The sequence below is a fragment of the Microtus pennsylvanicus genome, chromosome 3, assembly GCF_037038515.1.
Source record: "Microtus pennsylvanicus isolate mMicPen1 chromosome 3, mMicPen1.hap1, whole genome shotgun sequence".
In the NCBI taxonomy this organism is placed as follows: Eukaryota; Metazoa; Chordata; class Mammalia; order Rodentia; family Cricetidae; genus Microtus; species Microtus pennsylvanicus.
In genome coordinates, this window is record NC_134581.1 from 57,995,911 (window position 1) to 58,022,058 (window position 26,148).

Genomic DNA, 26,148 nt, shown 5'->3' on the forward strand with positions numbered 1-26,148 from the left:
CAAACTCACAACTGGGCACCTGTTAGCCTCTCTGCAGACCCTGTGATCCCCAAGAGGACAGCTGTTTCCCAAGGGAACATCAACAAACCCACATGGGGACAGCCACAGCAGCCAAGAAGTCACACTGCAGTAATGGAGAACGAGGTCCATCTGGGTCCATCTCATTAAAAGTTTCCCAATCAAATTGGGTACCCTATAGCGTCTAAGTTCTTGGGAGCAGAGGCTGAAGGAGATCTGTCCTCACTGGGGACCACATGACTGCACCTGGTGTACCTTTGTTGTGGTGGCTGAGACGAGTGTAGGTGAAACACAGAGATTAACCAAAGTTGGGTGAATGAAAAAGCAAGAGAAAGAGGCTGAAGACAGGACTCAGTTTGTAGAATGTTTGCCCAGTAAGTGTGAAGCCCCCGGGTTTGATCCTGGTGCTGTGTAAGCCGGATGTGGTGAACACGCCTGTGGTCCCAGAACTTGGGAGGTAGAAGCCGGAGGATCAGAAGCTCAAGGTTATCTTTGGCTACATAGTAAATTCAAGGCTAGCCTGGGCTACAGGAGACCCTGGAAAGGAAGGAAAGGGAAGGAGAAATAATGGAAGGGGTGGAAAGAAACAAAAGGCAGGAAAAAAAACCAAGAAGAAAGGTTCCCAAGATGGTCAAACTGTGCTGAACTGGGGTCTGTTTCTCTTGACTGACAGCAGTGGTCTGGCCTTGGGAAAGCCCTTCCTAAACCCCCTTAGGATCAGTCTAAAGAGTTTGGCTGCACGAGTTCAAACCCAGACTGTGGTTTTATCACCTGGGTGGTCTTGACTAGGTGACTTCATGTCTATAGTAGCAATTATTGCCATTGCTACTAGGATTTTCTGGATACCCAGTATTCCATTGGGCATTAGGTAGTGTTTCTGATTTCTCACACCAGTCCCATAGGGTGAGCACTGCAGTTCCCATTGCACATCCAAAAGAGAGAGCTTGTCGGGACAGGCACTGAGACCTCATGTCTGAGGGTCATGCTCCTGGCAGGGATTTGGTTGGGTGCAGACTCAGACTTTCCACCTGTAGCCCAGGCTTCCCATAAGCCATCAGGGACTATTCAGATCCCATGGCTCCCAGAGAGTGAGTGCTAACCTGGGGTCTATGCTCATCCTCCTCATCTTCTCTGGGTGCGCCCAATTCTTTCTCAGGTGGTACATGACATGGCTGCATTCTGCATTGATTGATTGACACATGATGTTGACATTTTAAAGTTCTCCTCTGCTGTCCCCTCTTGCCTGAGTGCTCCTATTATATACCAGCATATCCACCACGTGACAGCAAGGTCTTTTCTGTGTTCCCTGCTGTCTTTCAGAGAGTGATAGTGAACAAGTGTGGGCCATCTGGGCCAGCCTATGGTACCTCTGGCTTAGCCTGGGATGTACCCATTCATCTTTCCTTCAAGGAACCTTCATGCCCTTCAGCAGGCTTCTTTGCATTGTTTCTCTGTGACCACTGACTGCCACCAAACTCTTCTAGCCAGGAGAGATTCCGTTACTAACGCTTGGGGAAACAACACGGCAGTCAGTGTCTTAGGAGGAGCGAGCAGCTTATAGTGGAGGGACAATGGGTCAGCCAAAGTGATTGGGAGTGCTATAAACTCCTGGGTGGAATTCCATCCATCCATTGGTTCATTTCTACAACTATTGCTTGTCTATTCTGGTTGGATCCAGTGCCAGAGCCTAAGATATCTAAGTAACATAATAGAGAAAAGTCTTGTTTTCATTAGGTTGCATCGTGTTAGGGCCTGCAGCATGCAATATGAATAAAGGAGGCAGCCATATGTGAGATGGCATTCAGTCCTCCCAGGGGCCAAAGCAGAGAAGAGGCAGGAGAGTATCTGTCTTTGTGTCTGCAGAGGAGGGTGCAATCTTAGTGAGCAGTAACTATAACTAGGGACTTGGTGAGATGGGGTCCTAAGAAGAAGTGATCGAGGGTCCCCAGTGTGGTGGTTTGAATAAGTAATGTCCCTTATCAGGTCAGGCATTTGCAGCCTTTGAATACTTGGTCTCCAGTTGGTGGTGCTTTGTGGAGAAGTGCAGCCTGGGAGGAAGTATGTCACTGGTGGGGCCTCTCTCTCTCTCTCTCCTTGGTGCTTGCTGTTAAAGATGTGACCTCTCAGTTTCCTGCATCTGTGGCCATGCCTACCAATTGTTGCCATGCCTACTAGTTGTTGCCATGCCCGGCCCAGTTATTATGGGCTCTCATTCCTCTGGAGCATAAGCCAGAGTAAACTCTTCCTTAAGTTGTCTTTGGTCACAGTGTTTTTTTTTGTTTTTTGTTTTTTTTAAATCACAGCATCAGAGTAACCAATACAAAGGAACTAATACACATGGCTTCTGTGGCTGTGGGGTCCTAGGATTAGCTGAAGACAGGGTCAGAAACAGGGGGTCTTCTCAGGTCAGAAAAGACAGGGGTCAGAAAAGAGGGGGAATCCTGAAGGGTTTGCAGTGTGATCTAAGCTGACTTATCAGAATCCTCCTGGTTGTGAGGCAGCCTTCAGAGACAAGGGAAAAGTTGAGGAGACCCTGCTAGACACTTACTAACACAAGACCTCCTTGTGGCAGGCTCTGCCTGCCTCCTGGTCTTAGTCCTGTGGATTGACCAGAGAATGAGGACTTGAAGACAGGCTTTAGGTCCAGGGTGATATGGGACCAGGCTCCAGTGCAGAAGTGGGGTGAGCGGCTAGGTTTAAAATGCACGGGATAGAACTCAGGCAAGTCCAGACTGAAAAGACCAGAGAACATCTGGGTGACAATTTTGTCCTGTTTGGGATAATGGGCAGGGCCTGTTTTGGGGCCTGCCAGGGCCTCTGCTCCTGGCTGGCTTCACTGTCAGCAGCAAGCACATTCCACGGCTGATGACTGGCTTGCGGTCTGGCCTGGCTCTTTCACTGGTTTCTTCTGCTCTTTAAAAACCAGAGTTGGAGTTCTCTTTAAGTTTAGGGCATGAATCACTGCTCGTGGCCTGGGAGGGGGATGGAGGGACAGAACCTCTGTGCTCTTGGGTGCTAGCACTCACTCGTGTGTGTAGACCCCTGGGGCCAGCTGTGTGATGGGGTCCCAGTTCACACACCGGTCCTACCAGCTTCGGAGAGTCTAGCTAACGTGGTCCTGAGGGCCCCTCCATCCACCTTGCAAGCCCACCAGGTTCAGAACTGACTCAAGGTCCCCTGTTTGCTTCTCACTTCCCTTTCTCGTCAGTCAGCAGTCCTGGCCCTTTGTCTCCTACACTGTTTCCTCTCTTAGGACCCAAGGACCCAGCCCTATAGACTTCACCTCCTCACCTCACTTTTCTCTCATCTCACCCACGCTCATCCCAGGCTTTGAGTTATTTTGCCTGGGTCACTGTGGCGATCACCCTCTCCTTCTGCCTGTTTGTCATTGTCCTATGATAGTGGCTTTCCCCAGTCTCCCCGGGAAGCTTCTCTCTACCCTCCCTCGGATACCTTCAGTGGCTCTCATCAACCGAACCCAAATGTTCTAGTTGGCATTGAGGTCCTGTCTCAGTGGCCTTAGCTGGCTGCCCCATGCCTACAGTCTCTCACAGCACATCCCCCAGCATCCTGCTGACGAGCATCAGAGAGTTTGCGCGGGCATGTTCTTTAGCCCCCCCTTTCCTGCTACCAGATTGGTCCTCATCCACAGTCTGCCTCTTACCTCTGAAACCTGAGTCCTCTATCTGAAGCACCCTTAGAGCCTTTCTTACATCTTCCCCTGTAGCATAGTCATTTATTCCAAACTCTGCCCACTCCTACAAAACCATAAGCTCCTCCCATAAGAGCATCTTATCCACACCACAGCACCTGACATAGCATCCAGCTCCCACAGGCTATTGTGTTAGGATGTCCGGAAGTGATATGCAAAGCCAGCCGCCTGTCTTGTCTTGTCCTCAGATAGCTCTCATTTTTCACGGATGTACAGATAGCTCTCTCCTTCACTCTGCCTGCATTGGCTGCCTGCTGTGGTAGCACCGTGTAAAGGGTGGGGATGCGGGTGATCAGAGATGTCCCCTCTGCCCTTGCGGTGTTCCCAAGGCCGCAGGAGAAGATGAGCAGGCAGTTGGGATGGTGCGAGGTGAGGAAGGACTAGCCTTGGGCTCACACAAGTGGGGCCCCCAGACTGTATCTTTTAGGGGTCAAGTGAAGCTTTCAAGGAAGACGGAGACTAAGCAGGAGGCGGCCAGGAGTGAAGGGACAGGAAACCACAGCACGGAGTCTGAAGGCAGTTGGTGTGCTGTGGGGCTCTGAGACACCCATGCATGTGTGCCTGCTAGTGCTGAGTCCCGAGTGCAGGCCGGAGCTGATCGTGTAGCATCTGGCTGGCTTTGACAGTCTGGGTACAACCTAATAGCAGTAGAAAACCAGGGAAGGCTTAAAGCTCAGAACCAGACAGGCTCAGCTTTTTTCTTCTCTCTCTCTCTCTCTCTCTCTCTCTCTCTCTCTCTCTCTCTCTCTCTGGATGACGGGGGTAAAAGGGACAATGAAGTCTGAACTCGATGAACTGGGGAGACGGTTGAATGGATAAAGTACAGGAGGATCCCCGGAGCTTGCTGGCTAGCCAGTCTAACCAAATTGGGAAGCCCTAGGCTCCCTGTCTAAAACATAAAAAAGGTGCATGGGCTGAGAAAATGGCTCAATGGATAAAGCGCTTATGTGAGCATGAGGACCTACAGGTCAGAGCTCTAGAAGCAACGTCAAAGCCAGGCAGTTATAGCAGTTGCTCAGGCGGCAGAGACAGGATCCCTAGGGCAAGCTGCATAGCTAGACTAGGTAGATCAGTGAGCTCCAGATTCTCCAGTGAGAGACCCCGCCTAGACAGATAAAGGTGGAGAGCAATCAAAGAAAACACCTGTGTAAACTTTGAACCTCCACATACATGCACATACCTGCACACAGTGTTCCACACACATGTGAACATGCATAGACACGCATGCATACCACATAGTTGAAAAAAGGTGGAAAGATTGAGGAAGACACCTGATGTTGAACTTTGGCCTCCCACTCTCCCTTTCCCACCATGAGCATACAAATGCACACAAATGCACACACACACACACACACACACACACACACACACACACACACACACAAAGCTGAAGGTAACCTGGGACTTCAATGTCCTGGGGCCCCTCTGTTCTATCCCCTAGAATATTGCCTCTTCTTGGGGAAGTACTCTTTTCTCAGCCAGTTTGACCTTGGCTTTGCCAGTGCCATTATCCCAAGTCAGGGTTTCTTCACTGGAACACTCGACCCCAGCAGTGCCTGCAATCAGAGAGGGAATGGCCTTCACCGGCTTTGCATGCCACCTCAACTCCTGCTGGCCACTTCCTGGTGCTCAACCCCTGTGCCGCTACAGCAGCTCTGCCTGGGATCAGTTGACAAATTCAGTCTTCCCACAGGCCCCTTTGGTTTCCTTGGTTTTCCCACCTAGTAGCTACCTAGCAATCAAATAGGTTACGGCCTCACCAGGGGACACAGATAACACATCATCATTGTGTAGTTCTTCAGCTTCTACCCAAATTCCAAGCTACTCTCTGAAGTGAGAGCATGTTAATACTTCTTGCCAGAGGACAGGCCCGAGGAAGCAAGGCTGGTCTGCTGGGTATGTGATTGCAGTGGCTTAGGGAATTCCATACTTGGATTTGTACCCTATTTCTTGAAATTTTTGATAGTTTTGAAATAGGTGGCCTTGAGTTTGATTTTTCACCAAGTCCCACAGTTTGTATGAAACAGTCCTGCAGGTATAGTGAGTGGAACGACCCAACTGGCATTAGCTTTGCCTGCATATTATTTATGAGTTTTATAATATCCACCTATTACTATGAGAGGCTGTGATTTCTAGGAAAAGAGAAATTCCAGAAGGAGGAGAGGAAATAAAGAAGATTTTATGGCTCCTTTTCTGGAAGGAAGAAAGTGAGGGACCTGGGAATGTGCCAGACAGAGAAAGGGGTGGTAAAGACTAAGAAATGTCTATAGAGTCCCCCTGTGGTCTACAGAGAATCCCCAATAGTCTAGAGAGAACCTTCAGCGGCCTACAGAGAACCCCCAGAAATCTACAGAGAACCCCCAGCAGCCTATGGAGAAATTCCCAGCAGTTTACAGAGAACCCCCAGTGATCTATAGAGAATCTCCAACAGTCTACAGAAAACCTCCAGCAGTCTACAGAGAATCCCCAGTGATCTATAGAGAACCCCCAGTGGCCTTCAGAGAACCTCCAGCAGTCTACAGAGAACCCTCAATAGCTTGCAGAGAACCCCTGGTGATCTACAGAGACTTCCCAATAGTCTAGAAAGAACCCCCAGTGATTACAGAGACTCTCCAGTGATCTACAGTGACCTCCCCCAGAAGTCTACAAAGATCCCCTGCCCAGCAGTCTATAGAGAACCTCTCAGTATTCTACAGAGAATCCACAGTGGTCTACAGAGAAACCCTCAGCAGTATACAGGGAAATCCACCCCCATCTACAGAGACTGTCTACAGAGAGTACCTGTCTGCTACAGTGTAGAAAACCTACCAAACATCGTTCCTTAGGATGAAGTATTATTCTTTGTTAAGTTCCCCTGGTGGGTGTAGCCAATCAGGTTCTAAATCTCACCCCCAGCTAGGAGACCTGGCCCTGGTTCCTGGGGAAATGGTGGGAATCACTCAACCATTGCCTCTCAGTTCCCCCATCCATCTAAGATACATCACATCTCTGGTCCCTTCTCACGCACAATAGAAACATTGAATGTTCCTTTCAGATTGTTGAGAGTGGCACTTGCTAGTCCATTTGTGACCTTCCTGCAAAGAGCAGGTGGGCCCTGGGAGTCACTGTCAGGAGTCCTGGAAGTCACTGTCAGGAGCCCTGGGAGTCACTGTCAGGAGTCCCGGAAGTCACTGTCAGGAGTCCTGGAAGTCACTGTCAGGAGTCCCGGAAGCCTGGCTCAGTTGGGTGATGCTGGGAGAAGAGGATTAGCTGTCAGCCTCTAATGCAGAGGCATAAATACCATCTCTGTGTCATTCTGTTTGGCATCCTGGGGTGTGTTGCTATGGTCACTCACTCACTTGCCCCACATTCCATAAGGAAAAATCTCTGTCTACTTTTGACCAGCATCACTCAAGCTCCAGGCTGGGTTTTTCCTCCCTGTAGCATCAGACTGTCCATCAGAGGTAGTAGCTAGGGAAGGGCCTCTCAGACAAGGAGGCTGAGGGGATGGACCATGGCCAGCAGATTCCCTGCTTCAATTCACCTTAGGTCCACCACTAGCCCTTAGTTCTTTTGGCTCAAGGCACCAATGGGTTAAAATGCAAGTGCCTTTGGGTAGGACAGATCAAATTATCCTCACTCATCTGCAATGTTCAGCATCAATTAGCTTATTAGGCCTGGAACTCTGGGCATTCTGGGTTTGGGGTACTTGGAGGCAGGTGATAAAACCCCTGGCGGTGGGTTGACTCTGATGAACCACTATCTGGGGACCACTTCTCACTGTCCTGCCTTGAGGAGTCTTTCTATAGCTGAGAATGGAGGGGAGGCTGCCCTGCTCCTGGGATCTGCATTCTGATCCCATGTCTCCTGAACGGTCCACAAGAGCATCGTGTTGTTTCTCTATGACCGCAAGGCTCACTTTCTAAAGATAACATCATGCATGAAGTAAGAGCAGAGGCTTGTGAGCCAGGAGATCCAGCTCAGTGCTTTCTTAGTATGCAAGAGGTCCTGAGTTCAATACCACCCCCTCCTGGAAAAAACAAAAAACGAGGTTTTGAGGGTCAGAGAGATCCTACCACCACCTTAGGCTCTAAAGCTGTGACCTTGACTTAGCTATTTGACTTCTCTCATGGAACCCAGCAATCAAAGCTGTGACTCCATGAGGACTACGCGCAATGTGAGAAAGAGCTTACCGCAGCGCCTGTTGTAATCCAAGTAAGACGTGATGAGGTGCTGGAGAGAAGGCCCAGCAGTTAAGAGCACTTGCTGCTCTTCCGGAGGACCTGAGTTTGGTTCCCATCATGCTTGGGTGGCTCACAAACACTTGTAAGTCCAGCTCCAAGGGATCTGATATCCTCTTCTGGCTTTTACAGTCACTGTCCCCCCAACATACACACATGGCATGTGAATGCACACGCACACACACACACACACGAAATGATGAGAATGACATTACCAGCTCCTGTGGACAGTCTGCCAGGGACCATTTGGTAGAGTGAGCATGGATGGATTGCCTATGGGCCATTAACCAGAGCATCAGCCTGAGAAGTGGTTATTCTCCTCATTTTACAGCTCAGGAAACGAGCCCCTGGGGGACCTGCCCAGGCTCACCCACCTAGAAGGGGTCTTCCCAGCCACGACTGCTCAGTAAGCAGTTAATGTTCCAGGGAAAGAGATGAGGGACAGCAGGAAGGACTTGAGTCACAAGGACTGCTCCCTCCAGGTGAGTTTATTTAGACATATTATAACTTAGGTATTAAGGACATCATATGAAAACTTCCTGCGGAGGTTTAATTATAGATGACTTCAGTTTCTATTTTTACTAACAAACCTCTGGGCATTCGGCTGAGAACAGGATCAATGAGAATTGAGGATATTGGGGTTGGGACTGTCCCTACTTTAACTACTGCTCCCTGTAGCAGGCACTCCATGAGGAGGGTGTGTGTGTCTCTGGAGCTCACGATCTCTTTGGGGGAAGGTAATTTCACAAGGCTGTGGCTCCTGGGTGACAATCTTCAGTGTAGGGGTAGAGGAGGTAGGAATGGACTGGACATTAAGTGGGCAGGAAAGATGTCATGTTTGAGATGTTTTTTTGATGTGTGTGTTGAGTGTAAGTGTTCCTGTGTGGGTGTATGTACATACATGTGTATGAAGTCAAGGTTGATATCACTTAATTACACTTTACCTTCCTTTCTGAGGCAGAGTCTCACTGAGCCTGGAGCTCTCTGGTTCAGTTCACACCAGTGATATTCTATCAGACTCCCCAGTACTGAGATTAGAGGCATCAGTTTTTCCATGAGTTCTGAGGGATTGAACTCAGATCCCCAGACTTGCATGGCAAGCATTTTCCCGACTGAGACTCTTCCCAGCTATCAGATGTGAGTTTTGACAATAGTGACGATCCCTTCTCTTTACAGCTACACTGCAGTGATGAACTTTGACTCCAGAAAGAACTTGAAGCTTGCAGAGAGGCAGTAATACCCCAAATTGGGCATTGTGGAGAGGAAGGAGAGTTCCTCAAATGCCCCAAGTGAACTCCCGTCCACACAGCAAGAGCCAAGTCTATCAGCTCAGAACATAGTTTTAGTCCAAGCAACAGGGACAGGACACACTGGGGCAGTGTTTTGGGGCTGGGGGATGAATATGGGGGCTTCTCTACTGTTGCAGGAGGAGGAAGTTTCTACTCCTGGAGGGGAAGGGAACATGATTCAGAGAGGGCAAGTGGGAGGGGAGAGCTGAGTGAGCTCTCTGAGGGCCCCCAGTCCTGTGGCTGGGACCCATGAGAAGGCTGTGGCTTGCATCACCTCTTTGAGGAGTTGGGGGACACGGGTATGGTAACTAAGCAGTCTTATTTCCTCAAGAGCCAGCTTGTTGAGGGGCTTGGACAAGGGCGCCTCCCAGACTCAGCCCTTCCCAGGTGGAGAGCAGGCAGGGAGCCTTTTCAGTCTCGTGATAGCCACACTGCTCGCATTCCACCTGGTTTTCCCGTTGAGATGGACCTCTACCCAGAAGGACACACTAGAGGTGTGTTGGTCCTTCCCCTCCCTAACACCAAATTCTCACCTGTACCAAGATCAAATTGGTATGAGGACAGCTTTGGTGCCAAAATATGAAGTCTTTCAGATTGTTCTGGTTTGTTTGGGATGCCGGCACATCTATGTCTCTGCGCCTCCCATATACCTCCCTAGACTTATCCTGTGGTCTTGAGCTTGGGAGGGGTGGTTCTGAGCAGCTTTAGGTCCTTCATCATTAGACCCTTCACCTATGATGCGGTGGCTGACGAGGAAGATGGCTCTATATGGCCGCGCTCACCATGAACTAGGTGAACTGCTCATTAGGTCTTTGCAATAACTTTACAAATTCTGTTACTATCCCTACCTTGTAGAAGAGGAACCTGAGGCACAGGTAGTAATTTGGCAGGGACAGTGAGGCCTAACTGCAGAGTCCAGGTTGATTCCAGACAGCAAGACTCTGGGCCTAGCCGGGCGGTGGTGGCGCACGCCTTTAATCCCAGCACTCGGGAGGCAGAGGCAGGCGGATCTCTGTGAGTTCGAGGCCAGCCTGGTCTACAAGAGCTAGTTCCAGGACAGGAACCAAAAGCTACAGAGAAACTCTGTCTCGAAAAATCAAAAAAAAAAAAAAAGACTCTGGGCCTTCATTCCCACACCACCTGATCTTGCTTGATACTGGGGCTCCCTTCGGACCCATATGCCTCACAGATAAGGGGTCGAAGTCGATTCTGCCCTAGGGTTAGGAAAATGCCGCAGTGATCCCTCAAACCCTTCCAGTACACAGAGTACAGACCAGCCAGACACCTTTATGGTTTTAAAATGAAAATTGGTGTTGTAGTATGCATTCGCAACCCCAGTGCTGGGGAGGTAGGGATAGACAGATCTCTGGGGCTCATCCACCAGCTAGCTCAGCCAGCTTGCAAGTCCCAGATCAGGAAGGGCCAGTCTCAGGGGGATCACACTGGATGAACAATACCTGAAGTAATTCTAATGTTTCACACTTATCCACACATACATACAATCACCCACACACCCAACCACACACACACACACACACACTTGAGTGCCCACACACAAATTGTCGCCTTCTAGTTCTTGAGTTCCTAGAAATATAAACGATGTCATTTTAAGTCCCACTCACTCTATGCTTTGGGGGGGGGGTCCAGTTCCTCATCCAGGAAGCCCCCCTGACTTACCTAGTGGACGTTGAATCTTTCCTGTCTGAACACATGCACATAGACCCTAGTTCCTCTGCTCTGTTCACTCCCTCACACCTCTGCTTAGCCTTCTTGGCCCTTGCTTTACCCTGAGCCACAGCAGGGCCCAATTGGCAAGGGCGTGTGAGCCCTACCTTCTTGCAAGCAGATGCCCTCCTAGCACTGACAAATATGTCTAATTGAATCCCGTGTTTCAAAACCCCAAACTGACCAGACACAACGCACAAGTGGTTTTCTCCATATAAAGGGAGCAATGGGTTACAGATCCTGTCCTGAGAGGTCCTTTAACACCCCCCTCTCTCACTGCTCCGCCCCCTTCAGTGGCACCAACAGCCGCCTATGGAGCCCTACTGCGCACCCAGCCTCAACCAACCAGACAGCTTCGACAATTCAGAATTCTGCCTCCGTTGTCCCCCACGAGAAAAACTTCTGAGACCTCACAAAGTCCTGAAGAGTTAGATTCCAAACTCTCCCTCTTGGCTTTGGGGTGTTTGTACTGTCCCCATTTTCTGGGGACACCTGTCTGGAGCCACCCAGGAGCATTCCTGTCCTTCCTGTGGCTGGATCGCTAGTGACTGAAGACAGTTTCTCTCCTATCTTAAGGGCACCCCCAGCGGGCTTCTATCCCTGGAGCTTTCGAGAAGCCGCTGCTCTGGCAGCAACGCTTCCCCTGCCCCTCCCCCAACCCCAAACCATACAGGAATGTTTGTTTCCAACTGTGTCCCTGGGATCAGAACGAAATGCAGCTCGTTTTAAGAGGCCTTTCATCTGCAGGCGCTCCCAGAAGCAACAAAGCAGAGGAGGGCACACTTGTGTTCCCAGATTGGGGAAACCGACCACGGCTTGGAGAAAGCCACCAGACTCTACTTGCACTCCTCCAGGGCACCAGTTGTCACCACCTCTGTCCTCTCCTACTGCTCTTTTAGGAACGGCGGCGCCCTCAGAAAGAGCGTCAAGGCTGGCCGCTTGTACCCAGCCCATTGGTTCCTTAGGCTCTGGCTCTGGCTGGAGCATTCTGCCACACTGTGAAGGGGCCAGGAAAACTTTCGCTAGCCGCAGCAAAGAGCGCTGCGCTGGGTACTGGCAGTGTGGAGGCCCAAGCCAGGGTAACCAAGGCTTAGATCTCAAAGGCTTGCCTTTCTTCCCTTCCCGTGGGTACCGAAGTTCCCGCTGCTTGGAGCACTTTAAGCGGTGGCGGGCGTTTCAGTGACAGCGGCTTCCCCCCAATTACTGAATAATTGCATAATTCCGAGCGCGAGCAGAGGACACTGCTCTGTCCCTAAGCTAGTGTCAAGTATCTTTTCTACCGGTCCTGGACTGAGGGATTGTGACCGCTGCCTGTGGTCCGGCTGAAGAGGGCTTGCCAGAGCCTAGCTGCTGAACTGGAGGGATTTGGGATCTCTTAAAGCTCCTAGTTCTCTGGGGGCCACCACGTCTGGCTCTCCAGACTCAGGGATGCTCAGCCTCGGGTGGCAGGAGGGCAGTAGGGTCATGCTCGCTGGGCGAGATCTGTCTGCCCCCTGCCCCAGCTGGGGCTTTGGACCCTCGGCAATAGAGGGATGCCCTAGTGTGACTCGGTGGACACGTGAGAACTTGTTCCCACAGCTGCACGGGGGCGCCCAAGGTGCTCAGTGGTTCCAACAACTCAAGTCCTTTCTTCTCTTCATAAGCACACCACAGTCCTAGAGAAAATTTCCTAGGCACGCCTCCCTCTTTTGCTGTCTTGGCGGCACAGTTTAACTGGAGCCGGTTCCCGGGCAGACCTGTGTCCCCAAGTAGTGCCAAGGGAGGCGCGTCTCATCTCTCTCCTCACAGTTGGAGCTGAGGTCCAGGAGGACTAGGGAGGGGCTCCCGGAAAAATAGAGAGACAAGGGGGACACGTACCTGGCCAGAGGCTGAGGGTCCAGGCCACCAGGAGGCCCCTAGGCAGGTCCATGGCCCGCGACGCGGTGGCAGGATGGTCGTAGGGCTGCGAGCCAGAGCGACAGCCACAGTCTATGCGTGGCTTCCCGAGCCTGCACTGCTCCGGGCTCCCGCTCCCTGACAGAGGCGCAGAGGAAGTGGGAGGGCTCCAGTGGCGGGGAGGGGCGCAGACACGCGGCGGCCCTGGCTCTAGGCCAATATTGGCCCCTCTGCCACCTGGGCTGCTGGCCCGACGCCCTCTCCATGTCGTCCCCACCCACCCCATCTAGGCTCCCGGTCATAATAAATGATGGCTCCCGGGAGTCAGCTACCTCGCCAGTGCAGCACCTGCCTGTTCTCCATCCCCAACCAAATCAGGGTCTGCCCAGAAAAAGCGAGTTGTGGTGTCTATTTTCTAGGGGAAAGAACTGCATAAAGACCATAGGGGAACCTAAGATGACCTGGGGCCACTCTGCAGCGGGTCTCTTTTGCACAAGTTGGATGGATTCTCCTTCCTCAAACCATTTTGACACACTCCTTTGTCTCTCTGTTTCCTGGGGCTTAAAATGTCAAGGCCACAGTGCTTCTTGGGCCCCTGGAACAAAGGCAGACGAACTTCAACTTCCACTGTTCCAGCCCCCACACCTGAAAAACTCCAAAGAGGCCTGGAGGACCAGGGACCACGTTAGATGGTTCAGGAAGCACCTCTTTGGGACCCAGACACTACTCCCTAGCCATAATAATCATGGACAGTTAACTTCAATGCACATTTATTGCCCGAGCTTTTAATTAGGCTTTGAGCCACAGTCTGCAGATGTGGAGGCTGGCCTTCCCAGCAGCGGTGGAGCAGAGGACACCAGCGGGGTAGCCAGCGTGTGGGGAAGCTAGGGTGTGGGGAACCTTCCCACAACTGCATATGGATCTGCAGACACATGCTCTTTCTCCAATTCTCTTCAGTGTGTTTCACAGAGAAACTAAATGGCAACTGATGTACTTGTTTGCTCTCTCTCTCTCTCTCTCTCTCTCTCTCTCTCTCTCTCTCTCTCTCTCCCATCTCCTCGGTTTGTAAGGACACTTAACCAACCCCTAACCCCAACCCTCACCCCCACCTCCACACCCCTTCTTCAGGAGCAGAAGAGCTTAGTGAATGGATGGACAGATGGGTGAGTATGAAGGATGAGGAGCACAGAGGGAAGGTGCCAGGGAGAGATGAGAAGGACTTTCCAGAGTGGACATTTGGGGAGAATCCTTGAGGATAAGGTGGGTGTTGAGAAGGTCCACCATTTGCAAAGACTAAGCAAAGGTGATTTTAATTTTAGGGGAGGGGAGAGAGAGAGAGGGAGGGGGGGAAGGGAAGGGAAGGGAAGGGAAGGGAACGGAAGGGAAGGGAAGGGAAGGGAAGGGAAGAGGAGGGAAGAGGCTCTCAGGTCTTAGGATTCAATCAGTGTTCTCAACCCCAGCACCAAATTTCAGAAAAGGATGGTGTGATAAAGGGACAGGCTCTCTTGCTGTTCTAAAAGAGACCGTAGATCAAAAGAACCAACTTCTATGTCCTCTGCCAGGATAGGAGAGGGGCTGGGGCAGGCCTGGGCTGGAGGAAGCAGGCTTGGCCTTGGGATGAGGCTGACATTGGATGGCCTGACAGGGAAATGTTGGGTGCTTGCTGGTAACAGTTCAACCCTTGTAGTGTCCGGCTTAATGTATAGGCAATCATTATTAAATGTTATTTAAAATCTGTTCAGTTTGCTTTGTGGTACTGGAACTAAACCCCGGGTCTCAAGCCTGCTAAACAAGTGGTCTGCCACAGAGCAACATCCCCAGCCCTTCACAAGGAAACTTTATTTTTGTATATGTGTGTGCACATTTTGTGTGTGTGTGTGTGTGTGTGTGTGCGTGGACACACACATGTGCAGGCCAGAAGGTAACTTTGGGGATCTTCCTTGATCTATGTCCACTTTTACTTTTATCATTTAAGAAAGTATGCGTGTGTCCATGTGATGTGCGTATGGGTATGTGAGTGCAGGTGCCCATGGAAACCAGAGGTTTTGGAGCCCCTGAAGCTGGATATAGGCGGTTGACATGGAAGCTGCGAACTGAACTCAGATCCTCTATAAGAGCAGTAGGCACTCTTAACTACTGAGTCATCTCTCCAGCCCCTCTCCGCTGGATTTTTTGAGATAGGCTTTTTCACTGGGCCTGAACCTCACCGATTAGGCTAGATTGGCGGACTAGTCGGCTCCTAGGTCTTCCTGTCTCTGCCTTTCAGGTGCCTGTTCACAGATGTGCTCTGCCGTCCCAGCTTTTATGTTAGTGTGGGAGATCTAAGCCTTCATGTTTGTGTGGCAGACACTACACACGGAGCCACCTCCCCAGCCCTGTAAGCGTTATTTATGGCACATAGACAGCAGCAGATGCATAAGAAATTTGTGATGTGGATTCCCAAGCTATGAGGAGCTCAGAGAACTGGATGAAGGGCATTATGGGAGCTGGGCTTTGAGCTGATCCACAGCACCATGGCGCACCATAGCATCTCCCAACTCTTTACAAGGCCAGCGCTCATAGTCTCCTGGAGTTTTAGTGGAACACATGTCATGCAATCCACCAGATAGTTCAACTATACTTGAATAGTCGCAGGATTGTGTCACCGTGACCACTAATTTCACAACGCTGTCATCATCCCCCAAAAGAAACCCTGCACCCATGAGCCACTAGTTCCCTCACCCAGCCCCTGGCAACCACTAACCTTTCTATCTCTGTGGATCTGCATGTTCTGGACATTTCATGGAAACGGACTCATCCAGAATGAGGCTTCTGTGTCTGGCTTCTCCCATTTCGTGATGTCTCTAACATTCACGCATGGAATAGTGGTGTCCACATTTCATTTCTCTTTGTCATAAATGGCATTCCAATCGGATGGCAGCCCCACAATGTTTATCCATTCTGCAGGTGATGCACTTTGGGGTGCACTTTGGGTTACAGTGAGTAATGCTGCTTGTACAAACATCTGGTACAAGTTCTCATCTGAACATGCATCTCGACTTCCCTGGGTAACATACAGCCACACATGGTGTGACGGTGTGACAATGGTCCCGTGAAGCCTGGCCATCTGGGTCTGTGTAAGGATGCTCCCTGTGATACTGGTGTAGAAATGCCAAGGCCCAGCAGTGCACTTCTGCCATAGTGGCCCTGTCTTTAAGGGATGCGTGGCTATGTTTAGGAGCAGTGCAGCTGAGCCACAGAGTAATTTTATATTTGAACCCTTGAGGAACTCCCAAACTGTTTCCACAGTCCCCGTGCCATTTTGTGTTCTCACCTAGGACTGCAGTAAGCAGTGTTTTTCTCTTTTGAAATCCACCTAATGACAGTGACCTCATTTCACCCTTCCAGGAGCCCTACAAGGGAGTAGCTCCATTTTTTGTATATAAAAACGTTACATAGGTGAAGAGTCTTCTAGTTGCAAGGGCTAGAAACTCAATACCCACTGAAATAAGCAGAGAAGCAATGTAAAAATCCTCGTGCAAGAAAGTAAAACACGGGGCTAGCTGTAGGCAGTGGGCTAGCTGCAGGCTCTGGACTAACTGCAGGCAGTGGGCTAGCTGCAGGCAGTGAGCTAGCTGCAGGCTGTAAACTAGCTGCACGCAGTGGGCTAACTGCAGGCACTGGGATAGATGCAGGCACTGGGATAGATGCATGCACAAAGTTAGCTTCCAGCACTGCGCTAGCTGCAGGCTTGGCAGGATCAAGAGACTCAAACAAATGCCCCACTTTTCTTCTCTTAGCTTTGTTTCATTCTGGTCTCTATTTCCACAGGGACGTTTTCTCCACCTTTCTGAAAAGATGGCTGGCAGGCCACTTTCCCAAGCTTTGTCTTCATTGATTCTAAAGGGACAGAAGGCAGTTTTCCCTCCTAGCTCCATCAGAGAAGCCTAGGGTTTGGGGTTACACCCTCCACTGAAGAAATCATAGTGTCTGGAGGACATGATATTATAGCTAGCCCAGTCTGGAAAACACACCCATCCCTGGGGACCTGGGAGGAGATGGCACAGTGATTGACAGCTCTCCCAAGACCACATATTATAGGACAGGAATTCTCTAAGGAACCAGGAAAGGGAGTGCTAAGGCCTGCTGGACACACAGCCCATAATTGCCAATGCCACTACAAAGATTTCTGCTCCAAACAAGAGTAGGGGAGTCACTCAAGTCCCCACAGCACCTACAAGCAGATTGTGAAGAGAACTCAGGGGTGCTGTCAGCAGATTCAGAACTGGTCACATCTCCTCCAGGAGGAGGAGGTAGGCCTTCCACACCAGGACTGCAGTAACCTGGGCAGCCTGGAGGGAGATCCCATGGGTGGCTTCTCTAAGAAAGAACTTGTAGTGGGCAGGTACCTATAGTGGGGGCTTGGGTTCTCTAGAACTGTTAAGCACTTCTTCCAGTGAAGTACTTGGGGTAGCCTGCTCTGCCTTTGCTTTGGTGAGGTGCCGCTTTCTTTCTGCTCTTTCTCTGTCTTGTCGCCTCTGGGACTGTGATCAATTGTCCGGGTTTGCTTTGAACTGAGGGATTTCCCAGGTTGCTGCATGTTCAGAGTCAAGATTGGGAAGATGACAGAGCGTGATGGTGCAACCCTGCATTCTCAGTGCTTGGAAGCCGGGGACAAGGGCAAGGGAGTTGCAAGTTTGAAGTCACCCTGAGATGTCCAGTGAGACCCTGTTATCTGTCTGTCTGTCTGTCTGTCTATCTATCTATCTATCTATCTATCTATCTATCTATCTATCTATCTATCTATCTACCTATATATATATTTGGGTTTTAGAGACAGAGTTTCTTAGTGTTGCTCTGGCTGTCCTGGAACTTGCTCTGCTGGGATTAGAGGTATACACTACCACTGCTCTGCCTGAGACCCTGTTATAACACACACACACACACACACACACACACACACACACACACACGCATGTGCGCACACACACTCCATCGCTCATCTACTGCTCCTTCTCCAGAACCTTCTCTGGCTCTTCTCCAAGCCTCTGTTCCAGACTCTCCTGGTTACTTCTCTCCAGCCCCTTCCCTCTGCTCCAGGGCCTCCAGTGCAGCCAGTCTCCGTATAGACTGGGAGACTCTTTGGAAACACTCCCTGGCTTCTACGCCACTTTCTGCAATCCAGTCACCTCTTGCAGATACACCCTCCTGTCTCTGTACCATCAGCTGGTTTGTGTTTAGGAAAGGCAGATTCTGATTTGTTTTTTTTTAAAAATAAACTTGAACAAACTTACAGTTCCTGGAATACTCATCTTAGTTTTTTTCTTAAAAAAAAAGAAAGAAAAAGAAAACATAAAAACGATAAACTCGGAAGCTAATGAACTCCCTAGCCTCCCATGCCCATCCCACCCCACCACCTGCAAAAGAAGTCACATTGCATTTCTTAGCTGCAGTTTAGTGACATGCCACTGCTCTGGGCTAATATTTGTGCAGTGGGAGCTGATTATATTCCGTGGCCACAGCTAGTCCTAGAGGGCCTCTCCCCAGGCCTCATCACTAACAACAGAGGGAACAGTCTGGAGATAGGCAGGTGCCCCAGCAGAGCAGGCCACCCAGCCACTTTCTGCTTCAAGGTCTATTCTGAACTGTCGGGCAGGTGGGGGCCAGCACTCCCCACGCTCCTGTCCCCGAGCCCCAGATGGGTTCCACGGCTGAGGGCAATCTCCCCACGCTCCTGTCCCCAAGCCCCAGCTGGGTTCCACGGCTGAGGGCAATCTCCCCACGCTCCTGTCCCCGAGCCCCAGCTGTGTTCCACGGCTGAGGGCAATGACTAAGCACTGTCCACAGTCTATACTGAACCAGGGAGCTATTCCGAGATTTCTGTTTCTCAAGCCACAAATATGCTTAGCATTTGCAGGAAAGATATCAAAGGAGAGAATTATGTCCCGAGCACAAACAAGACACGCAGGGCAGAGGAAGCTCCCTTCAAAGGAAAAGCAAGGCGAAGGGTATGCAGAATACAGACGGCCTGGAAAGCCTTCAGGTGCAAATCAACATCTTGAGAAGCCGCTGCTGTCTTTTATTTCTATGAATGTTTAAAATTTATTCTTTGTCTATTCCACACACGTTCCCAATATATCTTGTTCATAGACACCCCAAATCCTCTTTCTATTCACCTTGGATTCTCCCCCTATACTTCCCTCCTCACCTTCATGTTCTTGTATCTTCTTAATAATCTGCTGAGTGAATCCTATCCGTGCTGCCTGTGTGTGCGTTGTGTATAGGGTCACACACCACTGGAGCATGGGGAACCTATCAGTGACCACACCCCCAAAGAAAAAGGATTCTTTCTCCAGAAACCCTCAATTTTCAGTATCTCTTCAGCTAGGCATGGGGCCAATGAGTACCCCACTCCAGTCTAGAATGCTAACTGGCTTGATCTTTTTTTTCTTGCAGTGGTGGGGGAGGGAATCAAGACAGTGTTTCTCTGTATATCCCAGCCTATCCTAGAGCTCTTTCTATAGACTAGGCTGTTCTCAAACTCAGAGAACCACCTGCCTCTGCCTCCCGAGTGCTGGAATTAAAGGTGTGTGCCACCACACCTAGTGAGGCTGGCTTGATCAGGTTTGTGCAGGTAACCATAGCAGCTGTGAGAACATGAGTGCAATGCCAAGTCATGTGCAAAAGACAGCACAATACAGCATTTTTCTGCACCTTCTGGCTCTTACCGTCTTTCTGCCTCCCTTTCTAGAATGTTCCCAGATCCTTGAAAGAGGCTTAATGTAGATGTCCTGTTTAGGGCAGAGCACTGATGAGACTTACAGGAACAAACCTTTTGACAGGTACTATGGTAATATATGCCTGTCAACCTGGGGAGGTGGAGGCAGGAGAACCAGGCATAATCTTTGCCTACTTAGGGAGCTTGAGGTTGGCCCGGGCTACAGGAAACCCTGTCCCAAAAATAAACAAGGAGAAATATTCACCCCAGGAAAACCACCATGGCAATGCCAACACTGTGTAGAGCTATCCTTAGCGGAGTGGTTACCATGGACAAAGTGCTGTCTGCACCCCACACTCATTTTCTTAGGGAGGGCTCCAAGACTTCCATACTGGAGCTGGGTTAACTGAGATGTCTGTCAGGAAGCAGCCATAAAAGTTAGGGTCTGTCTGAGCATGCAAATATAACTATGAACTTAGCAAGGACACTCAGAAAGCAGTTGTGACGTTAGTATGAAGAATTCCCATGATACACAGGGTTCATGGCCAGGGCACTGTATGGCTAGAGATCAGCAGCTGAGCCATCCTTTAAATGTGTTTACTGAGCACCATGCTGAGATACAGCAGCAAACCAGATGTGGTTTCCAGCTCCCTCAAAGTCCCAAATCTAGGAAAAGAACAAATATGGACGGTAGTGGCCCAAACGACAGCCACCATTGACTGGGTACTTGCTGATCTAGGCACTTTCCTCATCTCTGTTCCCTTTACTGTGGTTCTTCTATGGGGTAGCTCGTATCGCTTCTAAAGATGAAGAACTTGACACAAATTTGTACAGGCACAGAGCTTAGAACAGGCAGAGCCAGAATTTGAACCTGGTCCACCTGACTCCAGATTCTGAGCTCCCAGCTTCTAAACTTCATTGTTTTCAGCACAGGATGGGCAATGGGATTGCGATGGGGGACGGAGACAGGAGCATGGATATAGTGCTGGGAGTGTGTGGAGAAGTCAGGGAGGGTGGTCACAGCCGAGTGGGCCTGGCAGTTGGGAGCGCTTCACGAGAGGAGTAGACATTCTAAGCAGGAGAAGCTACAACATGCTAGAGTTTGCAAAACAACCGAGACTCAGTGTGCTAGGGTGGGGAGGTGGAGAGTCTGGGGATGTGGTACAGTTAGTAGAGTAATTGCCCAGCACATACAAGGCCCCGGGTTCAGTCTGTAGTGCTGTATAAAGCCAGTGATGGGGTGCAGACCTGGCAGGTGGAAGCAGGAGGATCGGGAGTTCAAGGGTATGCTCAACTGTCTGTAAAGGATGAGCACCTTCTGAGAGATTTGCAACCCTGTCTCAAAAACAAGCCAACAAAACAAACACAAAGAGTGCCATATGGGACAAAAGCAGTTAGAGGAGGCAGATGTGGGAACAGGACAAACCTTAGTTCCAGGCTTCTGAGCCATCCAGCTTCCTTCCCTCTTGCCTCCTGATGGTGCGCCTTGTGAGTGACTTCTTCAGTCTTAAGTCTGTAAGTAGCAGGGGAGGACTGTTCAGATCTGCTTCACATGTAGGTCTCAGGAGGCATGATCAGAACACACACACATATACACGGGAATGTGCATGCACACACACAGAGACACGCAGGCACACACCACAGCCCACCACACCAGGAATTACACTGCCTGTGTCCAGCACAGTTCAAATGTACATCACAACTGAGAACTCACTCCTAAGGGAGTCTTGCAGGCATCCTCCGGGTAGCTTTGTCTTATTCCTGAGGGTGGCACTGAGGCTTTCAGCTCTAAAGTGCCAGGGACACTCTGGCTGCACAAAAGGTCACAGGCAAAACTTTTATATTTCCACAGTTTAAAACCAAATTCTAAGGAGGCAAATTTTAGACTTTTGAGGGAGGGTTTATAAAGAGACAAACACGGTGACATCACTTACAGGGACAAAAGTGGTCTCTCAATAGGTAGGGGAAAAGTTAGAGAGACTGGAGAGACGACTCAGCAGCTAAGAGTCTTTACTGCTCCTGCAGAAGACCTGAGTTCCAGTCCCAGTACCCAAGACAAACAGCTCACAACCTCCTGCAATTCCAGCCGCAAGGGATCTGATGTCCTCTTCTGGTCTCCGAGCACACTGATCCTCATGGCCATGCACAATTTTAAAACACAGCATTTTAAAAGACTTTCACAAGTGAGCAGGGGAAAAGGAGGTTGGCACCCTTGACTAGTCAGGGAGATTCGCTGCTAATGAGCTGTCTTAGACATAGCTCTCGCTTCCGGGTTGTTGAGTGCTCTGTGCACAATGCTCAAACATCTGTAAAGATGGCGTCTTTCCTCCATGTGGGTTCTGATTACCTTAAGGCCCAGCACCCCAGTCTCCTGCATGCAGACCTGAGTAAGTCCTGCCATCAAGGTCCCCCGAGAAACCAGGCTTCCTCCTGTTTTTTTTTTGTTTGATTTTCTACCTCACTCCCAAACAAACCATGAGAAGCAAACGCTATCTAACCCCGGAGTGTGAACAGCGGGACCAACAGCCATGGCTGATGCTCACTGACCGCGGACCAGGGTCAGCATGGAGCGCTTTACAGAACTTCATTCACCCCCTCTGCCCGCAAGGAATGCCTTTCCCTCTCAGAACTCTGTTCTCTTGGTATTCTGCACGCCTGTGAGTGCTGAATCTTTCTTCTACAGTGCGGAGCTCTGTCTGCAGTCTGTGAACGCTGGGAATTGATGGGAGAAACCGTCAGTCCATAACCAAGGGGAGCTGCAGGACAAGAGGCCCAGACACCCACTCTCGTGAGAGACGACTCTGAGGAGTGCTTTGGGGAGTTGTCCAGGGGAGCCAGTGTGTCATGCCCCACAGTTCAGCAGGGGCATCCTTCTATGGCCACGCCTTGGGCTGCCTTCCTTCCTTATTCTGACATTACCTTTCTGTTCCCAGAGAAAACTCCCAACACCCAACCTTTGAGTTGCGAGATAACTCAGTCTAAGGCTCATGGTTTATAGAGGTGAAGCAACTTGTCTCAGGTTCCACAGATAGAAAGTGGGAGAGGCAGGATTTGAACCCAGGGATGAGTGTCTCCCATCCATTTCTATTGCACTGCCTTCAGACCCACTCACACCTAGGCAAGTGCCTAGAATGTTGAGGAATGCTGACATCCTGCCTTTTGAGAGTCCAACTCTGGACCCTGAAGAATACACCAGAGAGAGAGAGAGAGAGAGAGAGAGAGAGAGAGAGAGAGAGAGAGAGAGAGGAGAGAGGAGAGAGGAGAGAGGAGAGAGGAGAGAGGAGAGAGGAGAGAGAGAATCTGAAACGTTATTAGCCGTTTCTCAACCAACATACCTGTTACATCCCTCACTTCTCGCAGCTCCCTGAGCAGACACCTTAATAGAGATTTGGGATGTGTCATGGTGCAGGAGCCCCTGGTCAGGAAGAGAAGCAGACCTGTGCAGGTACAACTTGCCAATGTCACAAAAATCATCAGGTCCTGTCTGTCCACTTAGCTGAGAGTCAGCCTGGCTGCTCTCTGAGTTGGTGCTGTCAACCTGGGAGGATGTTAAGAGATCATTCAACATCCTCAACTGCATAACTAATCTCGGGAGATGAGACTCAAGGTAAATACAGACTCAGACAAACCACGAAAAACATTCGTGACTGCAGGACCAGTAACAAAAGCCACACTCTGATTTCCGACGCCAGCCAGACTTCCTGGCTAACTTCACTAAACTCAGCCTCCAGAAGAGAGAAAAGGACTGGTCCTCTTCTACCTACATTTCTGCCACAGGATTGAGGGGATTTCTTTGTCCCTGAGGAACAAGTGCCTGCCAGGCTGGGGCAGCCACCTCTGGGAGCCTACTTAAAGCTAGCTGGTTCCCCATTCACTTTTGCAAGGGTGGCGTCCCACTGTCCTGAGAAGGTCAATCCAGATTGTCCCAGCTGGCTGCTGCTCCTTGCAAGCATGTATCAGAAGTAAACATCCTCCAAGCGGTGTGCAGCTGGGACCGGAGGCCAAGGGGTGATGGCTGGAGGTATGCTGAGCAGGATGTTACAGTAGATGCTTGAGTAACAGATGCTTCTGCGAAATTCTTTCTCCCTTTTGGGTGTAGTGAGAAAACGATGGGTGCCAGTGTTGGGCCAAAGGTCTCTAGAGAAAAGTCAATGCAAGGAAAAGCGCTGTGAGGAAAATGGAGACCGTTATCTTCTATCTCGACAGAGTCTCCAAACAGGCTCAGCCCGTGACTGGTGCCTCTGCAGCTGCTGTAGAGTGGTGGTACAGTAGGAATCTACTGATTGTCAACTTCAAGGACCTAGAACAACCTCTGGGCGCGTCCTTGAGTGGGGTTCTTAATTGGCTTAGCTGAGGTGGGCGACCCACCCTAAATGTTAGTGGCACCATCGACGGGCTGGGGTCCTAGTCTCATCTCTGTTGCTATGACAAAAAAAAACCCACCCTTATCTAAGCAACTCGAGGGAGAAAGGGTTCACTTTAACTTACAACTCCAAGTTATAGTCCATCGTAGCAGGGAAGCAGAGGTGGGAGGAACTGAGAACCACAGGTCGCAACTCATCCAAAGCCAGGAGCAGAGAGAAATGAAGGCACACACACCGCTATTCAGCTCACTTGCTTCCCTGTTAGACAGGGCAGCATCCAAATCTAGGGAGTGGTGCTGCTCACAGTGGCCTGGGTCTTCCTACAACAATTTAACGAAACACAGACGTCTCCCACAGGCAAACTCACAGACTAGCCTGGTCCAGACATTCCTTTGGTGAGCCTCTCTTCCCAGGGTCTAGACCAGCGGTTATTTACATTACGATTCGTAACAGTAGCAACACTACCAGTTATGAAATAGCAACAAAATAGTTTTATGGTTGGGAGTCACCGCAACATGACGACCTGTGTTAAAGGGCTGCGGCAGCAGGAAAGTTGAGAACCCTTGCTCTAGACTTTGTCAAGCTGACACAACAATTACTGAGGACCTGGGCTGCACAGCAAAGAGAAAGCAGGTGAGCAGCAGCTCTCCTTCCTCTCTGCTTCCTGTCTGTGGGTGCCACGTGACCGGCGACCTCATAGTCCTGCTTTGATGGACGACGGTACCCTCAAACTGTGATCCCAAATAAGCCTCTCTTCCTGAAGGTGGTCTTGTTGGATGTTTCTTGCACCATCAAATTGTAAAGTAGCGAATGCAAGGTCTCAAGGAGCTTGGGCTCCGGGGTGGGAGAGAGCCCTCTACAGCTGGAGGGCTTCTCCTTTACCACCAGCCTTCCACCATCTGTGCGTGGAAAAATGACTCAGCACCAAACTCTCTCACACGGTGCTGCCCAGGCTGCAATCAGAGGGCTAAACTAAGCATTTGATCTATTTTATTTTTTACTGATAGCAATAAAATAATAATGTCATTTCCAAAAATATCATTTTTCAAATTAATAATATTTTTACTACTAGTAAGCACAGCCCCTTGAAGCTGGTGCTGTCTTCAACTCTCATTTTACAGGTGAGAAACTAAGGCACAAGGGGGGCTTGTCTGGGACTCTCAGCTGAGCCTGGAGGTGCCCTTAGGCAAACTGGCTGTGCTACTCTTTTTTCCCTTTTCTTTAGATTTATTTATTTATTGTATGTATATGGGTACTTTGTCTACATATAATCTGCACACCAGAAGATGGCATCAGACAGACATGAGCGGTCATGTGGGTACTGAGAATTGAACTCAGGACCTTCAGGAGAGCAGTGAGTGCTCTTAACCACTGAGCCATCTCTCCAGCCTCATGTCTGTGTTACTCTTGACCACGATGCTTCTGCCTCTGCAGTTGCCATGAGCAACGCACGAAATGTGGCCTAGCAAGCGCTGGGCTTGGTGCCCGCCTCATGGCAAACCCTCACCAAATGTTAGCTTTTATTATCAACAGCACACGAAGCAACACAAAGCAGACCAGTCAAGCTCCCTGCCTCACTTGAGGTTCTTAATGATGCCTGACATTTGTTTAGCTGTGTCTATAATTAAAAAAGCTATCTCAAGGATGTGCCCTATAATCCTCCCTGAAGTCCCCGAAAGCAGCAGATGACTTAGAAGGCAGGAGAAGGTCAGTGGCCTGCAGAAGTTCATCCACCATCCAGCAAGTCTTTATTGACATCCCAGAGCCCGTGTGAGCTGAGAGGACACTGAAGGCCCCACAGCCTGGGACTTAGAGGATGGCTAATTCAGATTGTGATTACACAAGCCTTTCAACACTGAGCTGTCTGGACTGTGATACAATCCAGTAACTGTTCCGACGCTATTTGTGTGCAGAAGCGATTGGAAGGAAGGGGTCCCCACACAGGCGCATGTCACAGTCTCACAAGATCATCCCATCTAAGGACTGAAACTCACTGATCAGATGTCAGATAATAAAACCTTATGTGGAAACCACAGTTTCTAGCTCCTAAATAGCCGCAATTTCATTTTAACCTTGTGACACCCAGGTTTTAAAAGTTAATAAGAGATTAATGTTAATGACACCAAACGCATTCTAGCCAGAATTATTCTTGTATTTTTTTTTTTTTGCAAGCTCCACATCTGGACCCCTCGTGCACTCTCCCCTATACATCTGTGATGGTTGATTTCAGGTGTCAACTTGACTGAGT

General features: G+C 50.0%; 1 protein-coding gene across 1 annotated transcript in view; it reads right to left on the reverse strand.

The window, feature by feature from the left end:
- Itga11 (integrin subunit alpha 11) overlaps window positions 1-12,965 on the reverse strand; it is a 101,543-nt gene extending 88,578 nt beyond the window's left edge. Inside the window, exon 1 of the mRNA XM_075965577.1 lies at window positions 12,822-12,965. Within this exon, the coding sequence (XP_075821692.1) occupies window positions 12,822-12,873 (52 nt within the window). The 5' untranslated portion in view covers window positions 12,874-12,965. The remainder of the gene's footprint in view (window positions 1-12,821) is intronic.
- Window positions 12,966-26,148: the final 13,183 nt, after the last annotated feature.